Source organism: Vitis riparia, chromosome 3 (genome assembly GCF_004353265.1).
Source record: "Vitis riparia cultivar Riparia Gloire de Montpellier isolate 1030 chromosome 3, EGFV_Vit.rip_1.0, whole genome shotgun sequence".
NCBI lineage: Eukaryota > Viridiplantae > Streptophyta > Magnoliopsida > Vitales > Vitaceae > Vitis > Vitis riparia.
Window position 1 is genome coordinate 8,780,198 of NC_048433.1, and position 19,223 is coordinate 8,799,420.

The 19,223-nt window shown below is 38.4% G+C and overlaps 1 protein-coding gene across 1 annotated transcript; it reads right to left on the reverse strand.

Moving 5' to 3' along the window:
- Window positions 1-582: 582 nt before the first annotated feature.
- On the reverse strand, window positions 583-18,887 carry LOC117910926 (L-type lectin-domain containing receptor kinase IX.1-like). The gene is made up of 2 exons (XM_034825107.1): window positions 17,255-18,887; window positions 583-1,219 (listed from the first exon to the last, which is right to left on the reverse strand). The coding sequence occupies exons 1-2, from the start codon at window positions 18,885-18,887 to the stop codon at window positions 723-725; spliced, it is 2,130 nt and encodes a 709-aa protein (XP_034680998.1). The 3' UTR covers window positions 583-722.
- Between the last annotated feature and the right edge of the window lie 336 nt (window positions 18,888-19,223).

Below are 19,223 nucleotides of genomic sequence, written 5' to 3' on the forward strand. Positions count from 1 at the left end.
ATTCTTGATATATTTCTTTGAATGTGATTCTACATGAAAAGAACCTGAAAAAAAAAAATCTACAAAAGTATAAATAAGATAAGGGTATTTTTAAAAAAGAATTAAAGAAATAACGTGATAAGTATGTGAATTAAAATAACTTATGACTCAAAAAAATTACTATAAGACAAAGGTGCTACAAAAATAACTTATGGCTATGTTTGGTTCTAAAAAGTACAAAAGAAAGAAAAAAAAAATGCGAAGGAAATTGGTTTTCTCTCATTTTTGGTTTCACTATAATTTTTTTTAAAAAAATTAAACATAATTAAAATTAATTAGAAATTTATATACTTTAAAATTATTTAATCTTTATATAATGAAAAAAATTAAGTGAAATGAGTTTGAAGAAACATATAAAAATAATTTATTAATTTTGAATCTATTTTTTATTTTCCTTTCATTTTTTCTTTCCTTCCACTTTTCATCTCTATTTTCTTTCCCTCACATTTTTCTCTCAAATTTTTCGGCACCAAACATAGCCAAATAATTGTCTTTGATTACTATATAATGACTATTATTAATATTAACCAAAGCACGAATTGATCGACCAGAACACCATATATATGAAATCGGAGTTCACTATGATTCAACGACAAATAGCATGAATCTCATGAAGAACAATGAAATTAAACAAATTCAAAATAAAGAACCAACCCTGAATCATAGGGCTATTTCCGACCGGATTAGCGTGCGTGCAATACGGATGCGGATTGAGACAAGATTGGAGAAGATTCCAAGAACTTTGATGAGTCCGTGGTGCCATTAGAGGAGTTGGAAAACTGGGTGTGGTTTCTCTCAGAAACGCTAGTGCTATAGGATGTTTGCAGCGCTGGAGGAGCATAATACATGGGCACGGGCATTTTTATAGGAAGAAGAGGCAATAAAGCTTCAGAATTAAGGACACTAATTGCTTGCCTCATTGAAGGACGAGCATTGCAATCCGGGTGAGCACACCAAAGACCAACAATCATCAATCGTTCCATTTGTTGCTCATCATAATCTGCAGACAGTCTTGGATCAGCAGCTTCAAGAAGTTTTCCTACGCCATAGAGGTCCCAAACCCACTCCACCAATCTGATCTGATTTTCTTCGACCTTTGCTTCCACGGCTCTTCTTCCGCAGCAAATTTCCAATGCAACAATTCCAAAACTGTACACGTCAGATTCCTTACTAGCCTTGCCTGTCACGAAACATTCAGGAGCCATGTAGCCCATGGTCCCTGCTAAACCCACTCCACCATGTACCACACACTGCTCCCATTCTTCATGTAGGTACAGAAGCGAAGAGGCCAAGCCTAGAGCAATTCTATACCTCATAGCCCATGTTAACAAGGTTTTTTCTTCAAAAAGACAGGTGCTCAAGCTTCCATTTGGCAACAACTCGTAAACCAATAGGAGCTCTTCTTTCTTATGGCACCAGCCCATGAGCTGCACTTCAGATGCGTACTCCTTCATCCCCTGTTGGGAGTTCCTTGTCACTCTCTTAACTGCAACATAAGAGTTCAGTTCTCGCAAGAAACCTCTATAGACCCCACCAAACCCTCCCTCTCCAAGCTTCTCTCCCTCTGAAAAGTTAGTGGTCGCAAGAGCCAATTCATTAAAGGAAAACTTCCTCGGTCCAGTACCCTTCTCAAAATCTTCGTCCATGGCCAGGTCACTGTCACCACCGTCTTCTTGATCTCTCCCAGTATTCCTCTTCCTCCAGAAGTAAAACCAAGCCAATCCAAACCCACCCACCACAACAAATGCACAAACACTCAATCCCACCGCAAGTTCTGTCTTCTTTCCCTCTCCAGGTTCTACAGAACTGGGAGGTTCCAAAGTTGAACTAAAATTCCATGAGCAAATTTTGTTTATCTGGAAATAGGTTCCTGTTGCCCCTGAGAAGCCCATAGTAACGTATTCCGGCAAGTATTCCCTCAGATCAACTTCGTAAGAGAGGCTTTGCGTAGTATTGGTACTGTCCGTAACCTCAGTAATTAGGACAACACTCAGATTATGTGAACTAGAAGTATAACTGATGGAAACATGATTTTTCTTTCCTCCCGTGATATTGCTGGACCAGTTCACAGTTTTAACAGATATCATGGAGTTAATATCAATACCAATGTGCTCACCTTCCGGATCCTTCTTTGCTGCGTTTGTAAATGTATCAAACTCCACTGCAATAAAAGTAACTGCACTTTTGTTTGTCTCATTCTTTTCGTTGGCGAGACCAAGAGTTCCTCCCAACGTATCTGTATGCAATTGGGTACCATTAAGGAAGAACGTAAGTCCATCGGCATGCTGACTGGAGCCTTGTGAATTGATGACAAAGGAGAAATTGCTAGTGAAATCAGTTAGATTTCTGGAGGTCTGATCCCAGAGATACAATCGCTCGCTATACATGGCTCGACCCCAACTATCATTCGATTGCTTGTCGTTCTGGTTTATGGTCAGTTGGATGCATCCGTCCGAAGAATATACAGCGTCTCCTGCTTCTTCGAAGGATATATTATGGTTATTTGAACCAAAGCTGGAGAAGTTGAAGGACAACGAAGTTGCAGAAGGGAAGAATATTAGGAAGAAGAAAATGGAAATCATGAAGAGATGAAAGGAGAGAAGTTTGTGAGATTCCATACGAGTGTTGCAAGCACCCATGGTTGAGTACAGAGTCCTGCCCATTCTCTCCTAATTAAACATATCCTTGCAGTTGCGTCCTCCTTTGCCAAAGAATTTTCAAATCGTCGCCAAAGACGGCAAAGTAATATTTTAAGAGGTCGCCTTGATCCCGTCTGTTCTTGCTGTGACCGCGTCTATAATAATATGCTTCATAATGATGAATGCAAAAAGAAGGGGGGTGGATTACATAAAGAAAAAAACTAGAAGAAAAAAGAAGAGAAGAAAAAAGAAGAGAAAAGAAGAGAAAAAAGAAGAGAAAAGAAGAGATTCTTCTTTTTTCTTCTAGTTTTTTTCTATATGTAATCCACCCCCTTCTTTTTGCATTCATCATTATGAAGCATATTATTATAGACGCGGTCAAAGCAAGAACATACGGGATCAAGGCGACCTCTTAAAATATTACTTTGCCGTCTTTGGCGACGATTTGAAAATTCTTTGGCAAAGGAGGACGCAACTGCAAGGATATGTTTAATTAGGAGAGAATGGGCAGGACTCTGTACTCAACCATGGGTGCTTGCAACACTCGTATGGAATCTCACTATATATAATTAATAAATTCTTTTGATATATAATCATATTTAAAGATTTTCACTCATTTTCTTTTTTTATATAAAAATTAAATAATTTAAATATATATACAAATTTAATTAATTTTAATTAAATTTGATTTTATTTTTTTTTATTTTTTATATCCTCCTTTAAAGTTTCACTCATTTTCTTTTTTTATACAAAGATCAAATAATTTAAATATATATACAAATTTATTAAGTTTAATTAAATTTGATTTTCTTTTTTTATTTTTTATATCCACCTTTAAAGCTTCTCTCATTTTCTTTATTTATATAAAAATTAAATAATTTGAAAATATATAAGTTTTTAATTAATTTTAATAATATGTAATTTTTCTTTTTATTTTTTTTATAATAGATTAAATATGAGAAAATTATATTTATAAAAAGTGTTCTAAATTGCTATTTATTTATAAGAGAATGTCTTTTACAATTTTTATTTAGAAAAAAGGATTTTTAATATTTGTAAAAAAAAATGTTTACAAATTTAATTTTATTAAGAAAAGTTTCAATTAAATATGATTTTTTATATTTTTATTAAGAAATGAAATCAATTTTTATTTAAAGCAATGGTTCTAGTTTACTTAGTGTAGAACCCCATTTAGGCATATTCATTTTTTCTTTGTTGTTTTTGCAGGTTACATTTTTTTGCCAGTAGCCACGTGTTGATTCCCGTTTGGTTGCTATGGCATCAGGTAGTAGAATCAAGGAGCAAACAAGAGGTTGACACGTGTCAAGAAGATTCTGGAAAAAGTTGAGGCCGTTAGGAGGAGCGTAGGAGAGAGAGGATTCTGGCAGAGATGGAGGGTGATTTTCCTACGTGCTGGAGATACTTTTGGAGGGGCAAATTTGGTAAAGAGGGGAAAAAGGAGGTTGGCAGAGAGCAGGTACTTTTGGGATGCTGGGTTGTGAGATATTTTGAGGGGGAGGATTCTTTCTTGAGGAGAAGTCTAGCAGCAGGGTAGGGAGGAGAAACAGAGGATTTTCCTTCTAGCTTGAGGAGGAAGCTGCTACAAGAGGGTATTCAGTTTTTAGGGAGGTGAGGGATTCCACAGAGGTTCTCTGAGTGAGAGAGGGCAAGTCTGGTAGAGAAAGGGGAGAAGGTTTTCTGGGAGTTTTCAGAGGTTATTCGCGGAGTTAAGAAGCAAACTGAAAGGAGAGAGAGATTGTTTTTGGCTAGGTTAAGCTAGTTTTGATAGAGGAGAGGGAAGGTTATAAACTTGAGAGAAGAGAGAGCTCTCATAGAAGAACAAGGAACAAAGGAGAGAGGTTGCGGATTACTGAAAACCAATCGATTTTTGATCGAAATTAGGCAAAGTAGCAATTAACAACTAGTAACTAGTAGTTTAGTTTGTTGCAACAACATTAGTTATTTTCGTTTCTTTGTTAAAACTTTGTTATTCTCTGTTTTCCTAATCCCTGCTATATATAGCAGAGGTGTTGTACTGTCAAAATAATAAAATCCCTCTCTCTCTCTTCTTTTTCCTATCTTGGTATCAGAGCTACAGTGCTCACGCATCAATGGCCACTGTGAATCAGACTACTGGAGAGGTGTTACATTCGGATCCTTCAGCTGAAGCTAGAAGAGGCAATTCGACGACCATGGAGGAATCTTTGAGAATGGTAATAAGCCCTTTGAGTCAGCTTATTACGATGCGTCTGGAGAATAATAATTTCTTGATGTGGAAGTATCAAATTGAAAATGTTGTACGGGGTTATGGTCTTGAAGGTTTCTTGTTTGGAACAGAGCAAGTTCCACCAAAAATGGTCACTTATGAAACAGGGATTTTGGTTCCAAATCCCAAGTTCAGAGATTACCAACGCCAGGATCATCTGTTGATTTCTTGGCTTCTATCTTCAATCGGAAGTGTGTTTTTGCCTCAGGTTGTTGAGTGTTCTTTCGCTTTTGAGGTATGGAATACAATTTCCTAGAATTTCAATTTTCAATCTTCTACAAAGGTTATGTTCTACAAGAGTCAAATGCAGATGTTAAAAAAGGATGGTCTGACTATGAGAGATTATCTTACCAAAATGAAGAATTATTGTGATCTTCTTGCTACTGCTGGTCACAAAATTTCAGACACAGATCATATACTTGCTATAATGCAAGGTCTTGGAGATGAATACGAATCTGTCATTGCTATTATCTCCTCGAAAAGGTCTTCTCCTTCTCTTCAATATGTCACATTGACTTTGATTGCTCATGAAGGAAGAATTGCACACAAAATCTCCTCTAATGATCTTTTTGTGAATTACACCTCTCAGTATTCTAATAGAGGTTCTTCTTCCTCTTAGAATTCTAATGGCTACCCTTCTAGTGGTTTTCAGAATAGGAATCAATTTGGAGGAAATCAGATGACTAGAGGGTCTTTTGTTCCTAACAGAAGAAGAGGTCGTGGCAGAGCTCAAGGAGGAATCAAGCCTTAGTGTCAACTATGCAATAAATTTGGTCATACTGTTCATCGTTGCTTCTATAGGTATGATCCAAATTTCCATGGGAATATGCCTGCTAATGGACCTACTCCTAGTGTTTTAGGAAGTAGTGTAAGGAATGGAGCATCTGGTTCAATTTCTAGTGCTGGAAATGTCAATCTCACTGAGTATGATGCTCAAGAAGATCAAGATTACTCAGAAATGAAAGCAATGGTTGCCACCCCTGAAGATCTTCAAAATTGTTGTTGGTTCCCAGATTCAGGAGCCACAAACCATGTTACTCATGATATTGGCAACCTCAATTCTAGTGCCGAGTATAATGGTAACTCAAAAATCCACATGGGAAATGGGACTGGACTTAAAATTTCACACATTGGTTTATCTGTTTTTCCTTCTTCTTCTAGTCCAAATAAAGTTCTTTTTCTTAAAAATATTCTTAGAGTTCCTGCAATTAAGAAAAATCTCTTAAGTGTTTCTCAATTTGCTAGAGATAATAATGTTTATTTTGAGTTTCATCCAAAGGTTTGTTTTGTTAAAGACATATCTAATCACTCTTTACTCTTGCAACGCAATCTGCATAAAGGACTCTATTAGTTCAACCTGTCAAAGAAACTCTTTGGAAAAACATCTGATCTTTCTTTATCAAATGGTCAAAATGAACTTACATGTTGTACTGCTTCTCTTATGCATAATGACAATTCTGATTTTTCTGAAACAACCAATTCTAGTTTTCATGTTTTTGATCTGTGGCATAAAAGGCTTGGTCATCCGGCCTCAAAAATTGTAACACAGATTCTCAATGATAATAAAATTCCATTTTCTACCAAATCTGGTTCTTCAATTTGTTCAGCTTGTCAGCTCGGGAAAAGTCATAATTTGCTTTTTTCAATTTCTCAAACTGTGTATACTAAGCCTCTTCAGTTAGTTGTATAAGATTTACGGGGGCCAGCTCCAATTAATTCTTCTTATGGGTTCACATATTATGTTTCTTTTCCTGATGCGTACTCTAGATACACCTGGGTTTATTTCTTGAAAACTAAGTCACAAACCAGAGAAGCCTTTTTAATGTTTAAAGCTCAAGTTGAACTCCAATTTGGTTGTAAACTCAAAACCTTTCAAACAGATTGGGGTAGTGAATTTAGAAGTTTGAAAACCTATTTTGAACAAAATGGTATAATACATAGGTTTTCATGTCCTCATACTTCAAAACAGAATGACATTATTGAAAGAAAGCATAGACATATAGTGGAGTTAGGTTTGACTCTTCTTGCTTAAGCTTCTCTTCCACTTAAATATTGGCCTGATGCTTTTTCCACAACTGCTTTTCTTATCAACAGGTTGCCTACTGAGGTCTTAAAGCAAAAGTGTCCTTATGAGTTTTTGTTTAATTCTAAACCCAATTATTCTCAACTTAACGTGTTTGGCTGCCTTTGTTTTCCTCACCTAAGACCTTACAATAAACATAAACTAGATTTTAGGTCCTCACCTTGTACTTTCCTTGGTTACAGTTCTAAACACAAAGGGTATAAATGCTTAAATCAGCAAGGAAGAGTGTTTATTTCTAGAAGTGTTATCTTTGATGAAACTAAGTTTCCTTTTGTAGATAAACTTCAAAAACCTGTTCAAACTGTTTCACATTCAACAGTTGGTCTTCCTTGCATTCCTTTAGTTAAAAACCTAGAGCCAATAAGTGTTAGTCCTTCACTGTCACTTCCCACATCTTCAGCTCAATCAAGTCATCAACTTGATGAGAATCCTGGTTCAAACATAAGGCCTGTTCAACAGGATTTATCAAACACTGATTCTTCTTCAACTGTGCCAATTCTCAATGAGTCAACTTCCATATCTTCTTCTTCTAATCTATATGCTCTTCCTAGTACAATTCCTTTATCAACAAATTCAGATGAACCAAATGAATCTATCAATACAAGACCAGTCACTTTACCACAATAGCCACATCATATGGTTACGAGGTCAAAGAATGGTATTTTTAAAACCAAAGGTCTATACTATTGATCTTAATGTTGAAGAACCTAATACTTTCCAGGAAGCAATCTCTCATCCCAAATGGAAAGAAGCAATGGACGAAGAATTTAGAGCTTTGATGAAGAACAAGACTTGGTCTTTGGTTTCTCTTCCAACTAACAGAACTTCTATTGGGTGCAGATGGGTTTTTAAACTCAAAAGGAATCCTGATGGTTCTGTGTCTAGGTACAAAGCTCGTCTAGTAGCAAAGGGCTACTCTCAAGTTCCTGGTTTTGATTTTTCTGAAACCTTCAGCCCAGTTGTGAAGCCTACTACAATTAGAGTTGTTCTTGCTATTGTTGTTTCTCAAAGCTGGTCTATAAGGCAATTGGATGTCAATAATGCCTTTTTAAATGGTGAATTGCAAGAGGAAGTTTACATGGACCAACCTCCAGGTTTTGATGGCAGAACAAATCAAGAACAAAACCTAGTTTGCAAACTACATAAGGCCTTGTATGGCTTAAAGCAGGCACCTCGGGCCTGGTTTGACAAACTCAAGATTTCTCTTCAACAATTTGGTTTTTCTTCCACTAAGTCAGATCAGTCCCTATTTGTAAGGTTTACCAACTGTTCTTGTCTCTTTGTTCTTGTTTATGTTGATGACATTGTGGTGACAGGAAGTAGTAGTCAAGAGATTCATGAGCTTATCTCAAGGTTAAGTGGTTTGTTTTCTCTTAAAGATCTTGGTGAGCTTAGCTATTTGGGAATTGAGGTAAAGAAAACTACAGATGGTGGACTTCATCTTTCTAAAAAAAAATACATTCAGGATTTGCTCAAGAAGACTAAAATGGATGGAGCTAAGTCACTTCCCACTCCTATGCTTTTTGGTCTAAAACTTTCAGCTGGAACAGGTGATCCAATTGATAATGTTTTTTAGTACAGAAGTGTTGTTGGAGCTTTGCAATACATAACCATCACTAGACCCGAGATTGCTTTTAGTGTCAACAAAGTTTGCCAATTTATGTAGAAGCCTTTAGATACTCATTGGAAGGTTGTCAAATGAATTTTAAGGTATCTCAATGGCACTACAGATCTTGGTATTGTGTTGAAGCCATCAGAAAACTATGAATTTAGTGGGGTTTTGTGATGCTGACTGGGGGAGTGATGTTGATGATCGAAGGTCTACATCTGGACATTGTGTTTTTCTTGGGAAAAGCTTGGTTTCATGGAGTTCAAAAAAGCAGCACACTATTTCCAGATCTAGTACTGAAGCGGAATATAGAAGCTTGGTTAGCTTGACCTCAGAAATATTATGGTTGCAGTCCCTCTTGTCCGAGCTCCAAACTAAGATGACTATGGTTCCTATAATTTGGTGTGACAATATAAGTACTGTTTCCTTTTCAGCTAATCCAGTTTTGCATTCGAGGACTAAGCATATGGAGTTAGACCTTTATTTTGTAAGAGAGAAAGTAATGGAGAGAAAGCTGGTGGTCAATCACGTACCAACTGAGGATCAAGTTGCAAATGTGTTCACTAAGCCTTTATCTTTTAGGTTCTTTGACAAGCTGCGTGGGAAGCTTACTGTTACTTCTCTTGATCTGAAGAATGGAGATTAGGCTTAGTGTTGCTCGGATGTTTGTTTTAAAGGGGAAAATCAGTGAAGGTTCTCAGGATCTCCTTTTGAAAGTCTGGTTGCTTCTACTGAGTGGTAAAAAGCTTGAATGATTGAAGTTTATGGTGGCAGGTTCAGTGGCTCCCAGAGGCTTCCTCCCAGAGACTTCATTTGAGGGAGCAAATTAGGCAAAGTAGCAGGTTCAATGGTTCCTAGAGGCCTCATTTGAGGGAGCAAATTAGGCAAAGTAGCAATTAACAACTAGTAACTAGTAGTTTAGTTTGTTGCAACAGCATTAGTTATTTTCGCTTCTTTGTTAAAACTCTGTTATTCTCTGTTTTCCTAATCCCTGCTATATATAGCAGAGGTGTTGTATTGTCAAAATAATAAAATCCCTATCTCTCTTTCTCTCTCTCTTCTTCTTCCTATCTATTGAAAGCATGGTTCAAAGTCGCGGTATCGGTCATTGACTCGGAGGGTCCCGAGGCGTATCGGTCTCGGTGTATCGGTTTGGTATCGGACGATACGTAAAATAAGCTAATTAGAAAATTCAAAAAATTATAAAAATATTATGTAAATCATCAGAAAAATATATACAATTAAATAAACTCAAAAAATTAATAAAATAAAATTGTATTACATTTAACATTATTTAAATAGTTATAAAAGTATTTGCTCAAAGTTATTTATAATAATGCTAATAAAAATAAATATATCGGTCTCAAAATCAACTTAAAGTCAACTATAATCAATATGATCTTTAGAGGTAAGATCTATAGACGGGGGTGCATAAATAAAGAAAAATTTATCAATTTAGACTAATACATCAACATAATTATTATTTTAAGCAATTACTTAAATTATTAACCTCCTTCCGAGGTAATATTAATACATTATTCTTATATGATTCTTTAAACAAATTTTAATTTAATTTTTTTTATATAATTAATTTTAATTATATTTGATTATATATATATATATATATTTATAAAAAATTATGCATGAAAATTTTATTTTTCTTAATATATTTTTGAAGAAATCATTTTTTTTCCATAAGCTTAAAACACAAAATTTTTATTTATTTATTTATTTATATAGAAATACATGGACCACAGGCTTTTATGAATTGAACTTGGGCTGGGCTGGTGGGCTGAACCCGTAAAAATATGTCATGGTGCTGAGCCACATAGGATCAAAGACCTATCTTCTCCTATCTTCCCTCCACTGAAAGCAGAGAGTGCGATTTGCAGAGAGTGAAATCGCCATGGCCACCTCTCTCTTCTCCTATCTTGCCCTCCACCGTGGACGCTCACGACGTTGGTTCTGCCGGTGGTGCCGTCAAATCCTATTTTCTTCATTGCACAAAGCTCTTCTCTGCTCCCAAACTCGAAAGGAGGGTTGTTTAGCCGGCGTTCAGTCACCGTTGCAGCACCAGCAGCGCACCAAAGATGAAAAATCTTCACTCCTGATTTATCTAAAAATGTTGATTCTTGTTGTGATGGGTTTCAAAATCTGTTGATTGTTTTTTTTTTTTTTTTTTTTTTTTTTTTTTTTTTTTTTTTTTTTTCCGAGTCGTATCTAGTATCGGACTCGTCGCGGTCGGCGTCGAGGCGGATACGACTCGGCCGAGTCGTACCGGACTCGGCCGATATTTTGAACCCTGTTTCAGAATCTGTTGATTGTTTTTTTTTTTTTTTTTTCCGAGTCGTATCTAGTATCGGACTCGTCGCGGTCGGCGTCGAGGCGGATATGACTCGGCCGAGTCGTACCGGACTCGGCCGATATTTTGAACCCTGAGATTCGAAAGGATCGCTCAGGTTTAGCTATTTGTGCACCTTAAGTTCTTCGTTATTTCAGTCGTTCCATGTTTCTCCCTAATATTCAGATGCTTATTTTGGCTGTCTAATATGTTAAACCTGCTTCTCAGCTTCCATTTGCTTAGTCTCTGTTTTCTTTTTCTTTTTTTTCTTTTCTCTCTCCGTATGAGTTGCATTATGATCATACCATTTGTTTGTGTTAAAGTGACCCGAAAACTTCCCACCAGTTCTTAACTCTCACCGATTTTCATGGGAGAAAGACAGATTTAATCTATTACTTCTTTCATATGCTCTGTTTTCCTTCACTGTGTCTTCTGTCTCTGATATGGTTAGCGTGAGTATCATGTTTGGGGTTGGTTGCCTGCATTGGGATGTCTTCGGAAGAGCTCAGTAGCAAAGCCTCTGGGATTCATGTGTCTTATCACCCATTCAGTGAGTTGAAGGTCATCTAGACAGTGGAGCGCCATAGCCATCATCCTGTGTAAGAGACACCCATCAGAAATAGAACGCCTTGTTCCCTCGAGCTCAAGACCAGCGTTCACTGTTGAGAGAAGCTTCTTAGATTAGATCAACATGGGACTTTTAAAATGGGCAGGGCAATGAGGAAGCGTTACAACACTGGTTTGGTCATAAGCTGGAAGTTATGATGAATGCGCATGAAATTTGTTTTGAATACGGGAAGTGAAGCCAAGTATGAGCTGCACTGGAAGAAGAGTTAGTAGTGCAGAAACGAGTGGAATATACGTTTGGGAAAGATGAATATATATCACTGATTACAGCAGCTGATCCATGGTTACTCCTCTAAGATGCTGTTATGCCTTGTGAGAGATGCTGCTGCTAAATTGCCTGGAAATATTGGTACCAGAGAAGACATTGGTACTCTGTTGAGAAATTCACAATATATTGCAGAAGGCATCTTCAACAGATAAGTTAACCCAGTCGTTCAAGGAGGTTTGAGCCGTTTGCACTATGAAGATGATTCTTGGGTACAGTTTGATAGAGTTAGAAAGTTTTGGATCTATTTACATGGAGGATATGAGGAGAGACACTCACATATACCAGCACGTACGTCTCCTTGCTTCCGTGTCGTAAGAAGGTGATGACTATATCAGCAATAATGGGTTTGACCTGGATGCAAGGAACGGGACTTGGTGCATGCATGCAAGATATGGAATAGTGATTTGACTGTAGATTTGTTTGGCGGAATGCTAGGAAATGACATTTTGAATCTGATTCACACTCTCGAGTGCAATGGTCCATCCACAGTTAAAACAAAAGTCAGCAGTTGATATAGTTCCTACGCTTTCATGCCCAATATCCCCCATCCATTTCTTTCACTACCCCTTTGTTGCCCATTTTCCAACGTGCATGAAGTCTCATGCATGTGCTCATACCCCAATACTACATTCCATCTATATCCTCATACCCATCACCTCACACTCCACCTTTCTCTCTTACCATCCTTCGTATACATTTGTCAGCAACCCATACCCATTCTTTCCAATATTCATACTCATTGCCAGTTGCCCATACCTCCTTCACTCATTCTCTATTCATTTCTCTTCTGTCATCCCATCTGCATGGATTTTACGTGCATGACTCCCTAACCTTTTTCCAACACCTTCCCTTGAGATCCACTGGTCACCAAGCTCACTTTATGCTATCAATAATACCCACACTCACAACCCCAACATATCCACCGCTATGCACCATTTATCATACCTCGTGCAGCAACAAGAGAGCAAGTTTGGGAGTGCGAGACGCATTTCAGCTTGTCAGAGTTGGTTAAATTCCCGACAGAAGTTCCTGGTCAAGATGCTTGTGCATATTTTTGTCTGCTATCCTAGCCCATTCATCAAGCCATGGATTTGTGCCTTCCCGGTCTAGTGATAAGACGGTGGAATATGAGAATTCTTAGCCATTCTCATCTCGTGGAGATAGAAATGGAAAATGCAGCAGGAACAGTGGGGAAATTAAAGGATCTTTTATCCAGAAAGATTGGAAAGGTCATTGTTCAAAAACAGGCAATGCATCTCCAAACGTGTTGGGAATGTCTCTTGCTGTAAATGATCAGAACTCAGTCTATGACATGCTAATTCATTCAGACTTTGTAAACGGATGGGATCCACTTCAGTTGAAAGACCGACATGATAAGATAGGTAATGTCAATGGGTTAGGCACAAGACAGAGAGCTAAGAGAGAGAACTCGTTGAGCTCTATTGATTGGAAGCCTCTAAAATGGACTCGGTCTATAAGCTTGCCTTCACGGGGTTCTAGTTTCTGCCGTTCAAGTAGCTCGAAGAGCATGGAGTTAGATTCTAATGAAGCCGGAGGAGACTTGCAACTCATGAAGGTGACTCCCGTCCAGTCTCCTTCAGGGGATGCTGTTGCCTGTGTGGTATCTACTTCACCATCAGGAGAGACTTCTTCTAGGAAGAAGCCACGTCTTGGATAGAGGAAGGGACTGGCAAAGTACGAGATGAAGGTCTGGATGAAAGTGTGAGCAAAAATGGCATTGTTTTCTGCAGCAGTAATTGGGAGTCTGCACGTTCTCTCAACTCAAACTTGGTTAACAAGAGCCCAAGAGTTATGGGTTTCTCAGATTGTGTATCTCTGGCAACTCCTCTTCTGTTGCTTGTAGTTTTTCACCAATCTGATGATCCAAGTTCAGTGGATTCTAATATACTGCATGTGTGAAGGTACTGATCGCTTCCAGTTTACCAAGTGATTCCCATATCCCAAACAGCTCAATGGTTGAGGCTCCATTGACATTAATATACCCGTGGCCACCTTTACATGTTTATTAACCCCTCATCTCACTCAAACTGATCCATTCTCTTCCTCGTTTTCCATACCCAACGTCGTAGTTTCGGAGTTGGTTGTGCTGTGGGTTGTTCGGATTTTCTGGAAGCGGTAATGATGAATATGGAAGACTTACGTGAGTGGCTTTTGAACCAATGCAAATCTCTGATGATTGGCAATGTGTTCTTAGCCGATGTGACTGAGGATACCCTGGGTCAGTTTGCTTGAACCTGCTACAAGCAATAGTGTAACTCCACTGAGAGTGAGCTAGCTTTGCATAGGTATGATATCATGTATTCAAGAAGAGGTTGAAGCAATCCAGTTAGACGGCCATTTGACTCTTCGCGTCATACGTAAAGTTGGCAAGGCTTTGCTGCTGCTTCTCCCATTGGAAGTATTTTATGCTTCAAACGTCTTCATGGGTACGTTTATGTTTGTGGTCAATGGAGATGTTCACAATGAGCAGGTTGTCCTTGCTCCTGTTGGAGCTTCTGAAGCTGGGGACATGCTACACATAGCCATGGCTTTACCTACTTGTGCACTCCATCAGAATCTTCAGAATGTTAAAGACCTGCAAACATCCAGAAAACCAGCATTGAGGATTTTAATTTCCCGAAGTTCCGTGATGGATTTTCTTTAGATGGATTTCATGGAGATATGGATGATTCTTCTACACGCAAAGATTCATTTGGTCATATTTCAGAGCTCGAAAATGCAGATATACTAGTAGGAGCATCGAATTGTGTTATGTTGGCAAATATAGATGGGTTGAGCATGAAGTCGCTGCTTACCCAACAAACTAGAAATCTTTCCCTGGTCAGTGCAGGTCTTGTAGCGGAACTTGTGGAAAGAAATTCAGACATAGATAGGGAGCCTATCATGGATATTGATGGCCGGCCAGTTGCTGTTGATGTCATAGACATCCTCCCTAGATGTTTGTCAAGTAAATATTTATTCCGGGACCCAGACCTTGCTCTTCTATCACTAGGAAAGTACTCAGCCCTGCAAGAAATAGGTTGGATAAAAGAGAATCAAGCTCATTGTCCAAGCCTTCAATACTATTATCTTGGCTATTACATTCACTCTTGCAGTAAGATGAGATATAAAGCAGCATATCGCCCATCTGAGCTTCTCTGTCCTCTTCGTTACCAGTGGGTTCCATTTGATATTGCCAGGCCTTTACTTGATAGGCAGCCATACGTTGTCTTGTCAGCTTTTGCTGTCTTACAAAATGGAGAGTCCACATCACATGTTCCTGAAAATATCATGGAAACGCCACATGATGGCCTTAATGAAGAAGACGCAAATGACATTGATGATGAAGAAATGGACGATGCTGATTTTGTAAATTCTGATGATGAATCAGATTCAGAAGTCAATGGTCCAACATCAGTTGAAATAGAAGATGATGATGTTAGTAATGTTCTGATCGGATTGAAACGATCCTGTGTGAGGTTCCAAGATATGCAACATGCTTTTGGTCTCAGGGAACGTGTTTGGTTGGAAACACAGTTGCGCAGATACATGAGGGCTGTGGGTGCTGAGGTCGCTGGTCGAATGGTTTATTCCCTGGGGTGACTGATTCTGTTTCTCAGAAGTCAGATTAATATTCCAGAGAGATTTAAATTGCTGTCCAAATCATCGGGTGATCAAATTGGAGCTGAAAGGAAACACTGCATGGCGGTAGAGTTTGAACCATCAAAAGGATATACTGGTGATGCATGGTATGTGGAGGGGAACCTATGCATGGCCACCCTTGGCCACGTGCCATCTTCTATTTCTTCCTTTTGGTTTTGAAAATAACTTTCTAAATCCCTTTCTTTAAATAATTTTCGTGATTCTAACTTTTTTTTAAAATAATCTCAACTCCAAATTTTTCATCCTTAGAGTTTTTAGGTACCAAAAATCTCATTTTCAATAAAACTTTGCCGCCATTTTCTTTTTTGGCGGGTAATACTCACATCTCCTCTGTTTTTAAAATGATTTTAAATAAGCATGAATTAAATTATGTAATTTCGAGTGATGGAATTTATGTAATTAATTCATGCAAAAATAAATGGGCTTTGGTGGGGGCTCTACATCTAAGAAACTTTATTTAAAAAATGAATCTGAATGGAATGTGATATTTGATGATTTCTTACTATTTTTAGTGGTATGTGTGACATATCTTATGATTGTTATTGTGTACTAACTCCCTCTCTTGATAGCGTATGATGGTTCGTTGCTCAGGTACGCACTCATTCTCACTCTGGTTATTTTATATGCATGTTCTGACTCCCATGTGTATGATTGCTCTGAGTATTCATTGATTTCCTCACCATTGTCACATTCAACTTCATTTTATTAGTAGAGACCCATTTTTTAGGGACTTAGAGGGGTGCTACGGTCTTTACCATATCTTCCCAATAAATAACTTGACCCCTAAGCCCATTTTTTGTTTTCAAAGACTACCTTTTCCAAATAAAGAGTCACACCTAGGGTTTTCTTTCTTATTTTGTTTACCCTTTTAAAATAAAACAAAAATAAGTGGCGTCTCCAAGTCATTTTTTAATAAATAAAATCATTTTTGAAATAAAATCGAGTTCGCCATCGAGTGGAAAACACATGAGCCGAAATGCGAGGTCCACACTTAGAAAAAAGTTTTAATTTATATTTACAAAGGAATTATTTCCGATTACTATATAATGACTATTATTAATATTAACTGAAGAAAGAATTGATTGACCAGAACACCATATATATGAAATCGGAGTTTACTATGATCCAAGGACAAATAATATGAATCTCATGAACAACAATGAAATGAAACAAATTCAAATGAAATAACAAACCCTGAATCATAGGGCTATTTCCGACCGAATTAGCGTGTGTGCAATAGGGATGCGGATTGAGACAAGGTTGAAGAAGATTCTGAGACCTTTGATGAGTCCGTGGTGCCATTAGAGGAGTTGGAAAACTGGGTGTGGTTTCTCTCAGAAAGGCTAGTGCTATAGGATGTCTGCAGCGCTGGGGGAGCGTAATACATTGGCACAGGCATTTTTATAGGAAGAAGAGGCAATAAAGCTTCAGAATTAAGGACACTAATTGCTTCCCTCATTGAAGGACGAGCATTGCAATCCGGGTGAGCACACCAAAGACCAACAATCATCAATCGTTGCATTTGTTGATCATCATAATCTGCAGACAGTCTTGGATCAGCTGCTTCAAGAAGTTTTCCTACGCCATAGAGGTCCCAAACCCACTCCAGCAATCTGATCTGATTTTCTTCGGCCTTTGTTTCCACGGCTCTTCTTCCACAGCAAATTTCCAATGCAACAATTCCAAAACTGTACACGTCAGATTTCTTACTAGCCTTGCCTGTCATGAAACATTCAGGAGCCATGTAGCCCATGGTCCCCGCTAAAACAGTGGTTTGTGACCCTTTACCATGATCAACAAGCCTGGCTAGCCCAAAATCTCCAAGCTTAGCATTAAAATCTGAGTCCAGCATCACATTACTGGACTTGATGTCCCTGTGTACCACACACTGCTCCCATTCTTCATGTAGGTACAGAAGCGAAGAGGCCAAGCCTAGCGCAATTCTATACCTCATAGCCCATGTTAACAAGGTTTTTTCTTCAAAAAGACAGGTGCTCAAGCTTCCATTTGGCAACAACTCGTAAACCAATAGGAGCTCTCCTTTTTGATGGCACCAGCCCATGAGCTGCACCAAGTTCCGGTGCCTCAATCGACAAAAGATCTTCACTTCAGATGCGTACTCCTTCATCCCCTGTTGGGAGTTCCTTGTTACCCTCTTAACTGCAACATAAGAGTTCAGTTCTCGCAAGAAACCTCTATAGACCCCACCAAACCCTCCCTCTCCAAGCTTCTCTCCCTCTGAAAAGTTAGTGGTCGCAAGAGCCAATTCATTAAAGGAAAACTTCCTCGGTCCAGTACCCTTCTCAAAATCTTCGTCCATGGCCAGGTCACTGTCACCACCGTCTTCTTGATCTCCCCCAGTATTCCTCTTCCTCCAGAAGTAAAACCAAGCCAATCCAAACCCACCCACTACAACAAATGCAGAAACACTCAATCCCACCGCAAGTTCTGTTTTCTTTCCCTCTCCAGGTTCTGTTTTCTTTCCCTCTCCAGGTTCTACAGAACTGGGAGGTTCCAAAGTTGAACTAAAATTCCATGAGCAAATTTTGTTTATCTGGAAATAGGTTCCTGTTGCGCCTGAGAAGCCCATAGTAACGTATTCCGGCAAGTATTCTCTCAGATCAACTTCGTAAGAGAGGCTTTGCGTAGTATTGGTACTGTCCGTAACCTCAGTAATTAGGACAACACTCAGATTATGTGAACTAGAAGTATAACTGATGGAAACATGATTTAGCTTTCCTTCCTTGATATTGCTGGACCAGTTCACAGTTTTAACAGATATCATGGAGTTAATATCAATACCAATGTGCTCACCTTCCGGATCCTTCTTTGCTGCGTTTGTAAATGTATCAAACTCCACTGCAATAAAAGTAACTGCACTTTTGTTTGTCTCATTCTTTTCGTTGGCGAGACCAAGATTTTCTCCCAACGCATCTGTATGCAATTGGGTACCATTAAGGAAGAACGTAAGTCCATCGGCATGCTCACGTTTGTGTTGTGAATTGATGACAAAGGAGAAATTGCTAGTGAAATCAGTTAGATTTCTGGAGGTCTGATCCCAGAGATACAATCGCTCGCTATACATGGCTCGACCCCAACTATCATTCGATTGCTTGTCGTTCTGGTTTATGGTCAGTTGGATGCATCCCGAAGAATATTCAGCGTCTCCTTCGGAGGATATATTATAGTTATTTGAACCAAAGCTGGAGAAGTTGAAGGACAACGAAATTGCAGAAGGGAAGAATATTAGGACGAAGAAAATGGAAATCATGAAGAGATGAAAGGAGAGAAGTTTGTGAGATTCCATACGAGTGTTGCAAGCACTCATGGTTGAGTACAGAGTCCTGCCCATTCTCTTCTAATTAAACATATCCTTGCAGTTGCGTACTCCTTTGCCAAAGAATTTTCAAATCGCCGCCAAAGACGGCAAAGTGATATTTGAAGAGGTCGCGTTGAAAGTAATATTATTTGTTGATAAAATTCTCATATGATCCATATTTCATAGTTAATAGCCAAGTTACAGTTTGTGACAATTAAGCCTAGAAACCTCATATGGCCGGCCATTCTGTGATTCCATTGTTTGTAAAGACCAAAGCCTAAAAATTGGTTCTAGGAAGTTGTTATTCAAGAAATTGTCTTTGTCTATTCTTCTTCTTCTTCGTCCTATGTGTGTAGTTTATATTTTCGT

What these genes read in the sequence shown, in the direction of transcription:
- LOC117910926 (XM_034825107.1), bottom strand. Translation starts at nt 18,887, where the DNA reads ATGGGCAGGACTCTGTACTCAACCATGAGTGCTTGCAACACTCGTATG. An exon ending in TCCTGAATGTTTCATGACAG is followed by an intron (nt 1,220 to 17,254) that starts GCAAGGCTAGTA and finishes GTTTCGTGACAG; the next exon opens with GCAAGGCTAGTAAGGAATCT.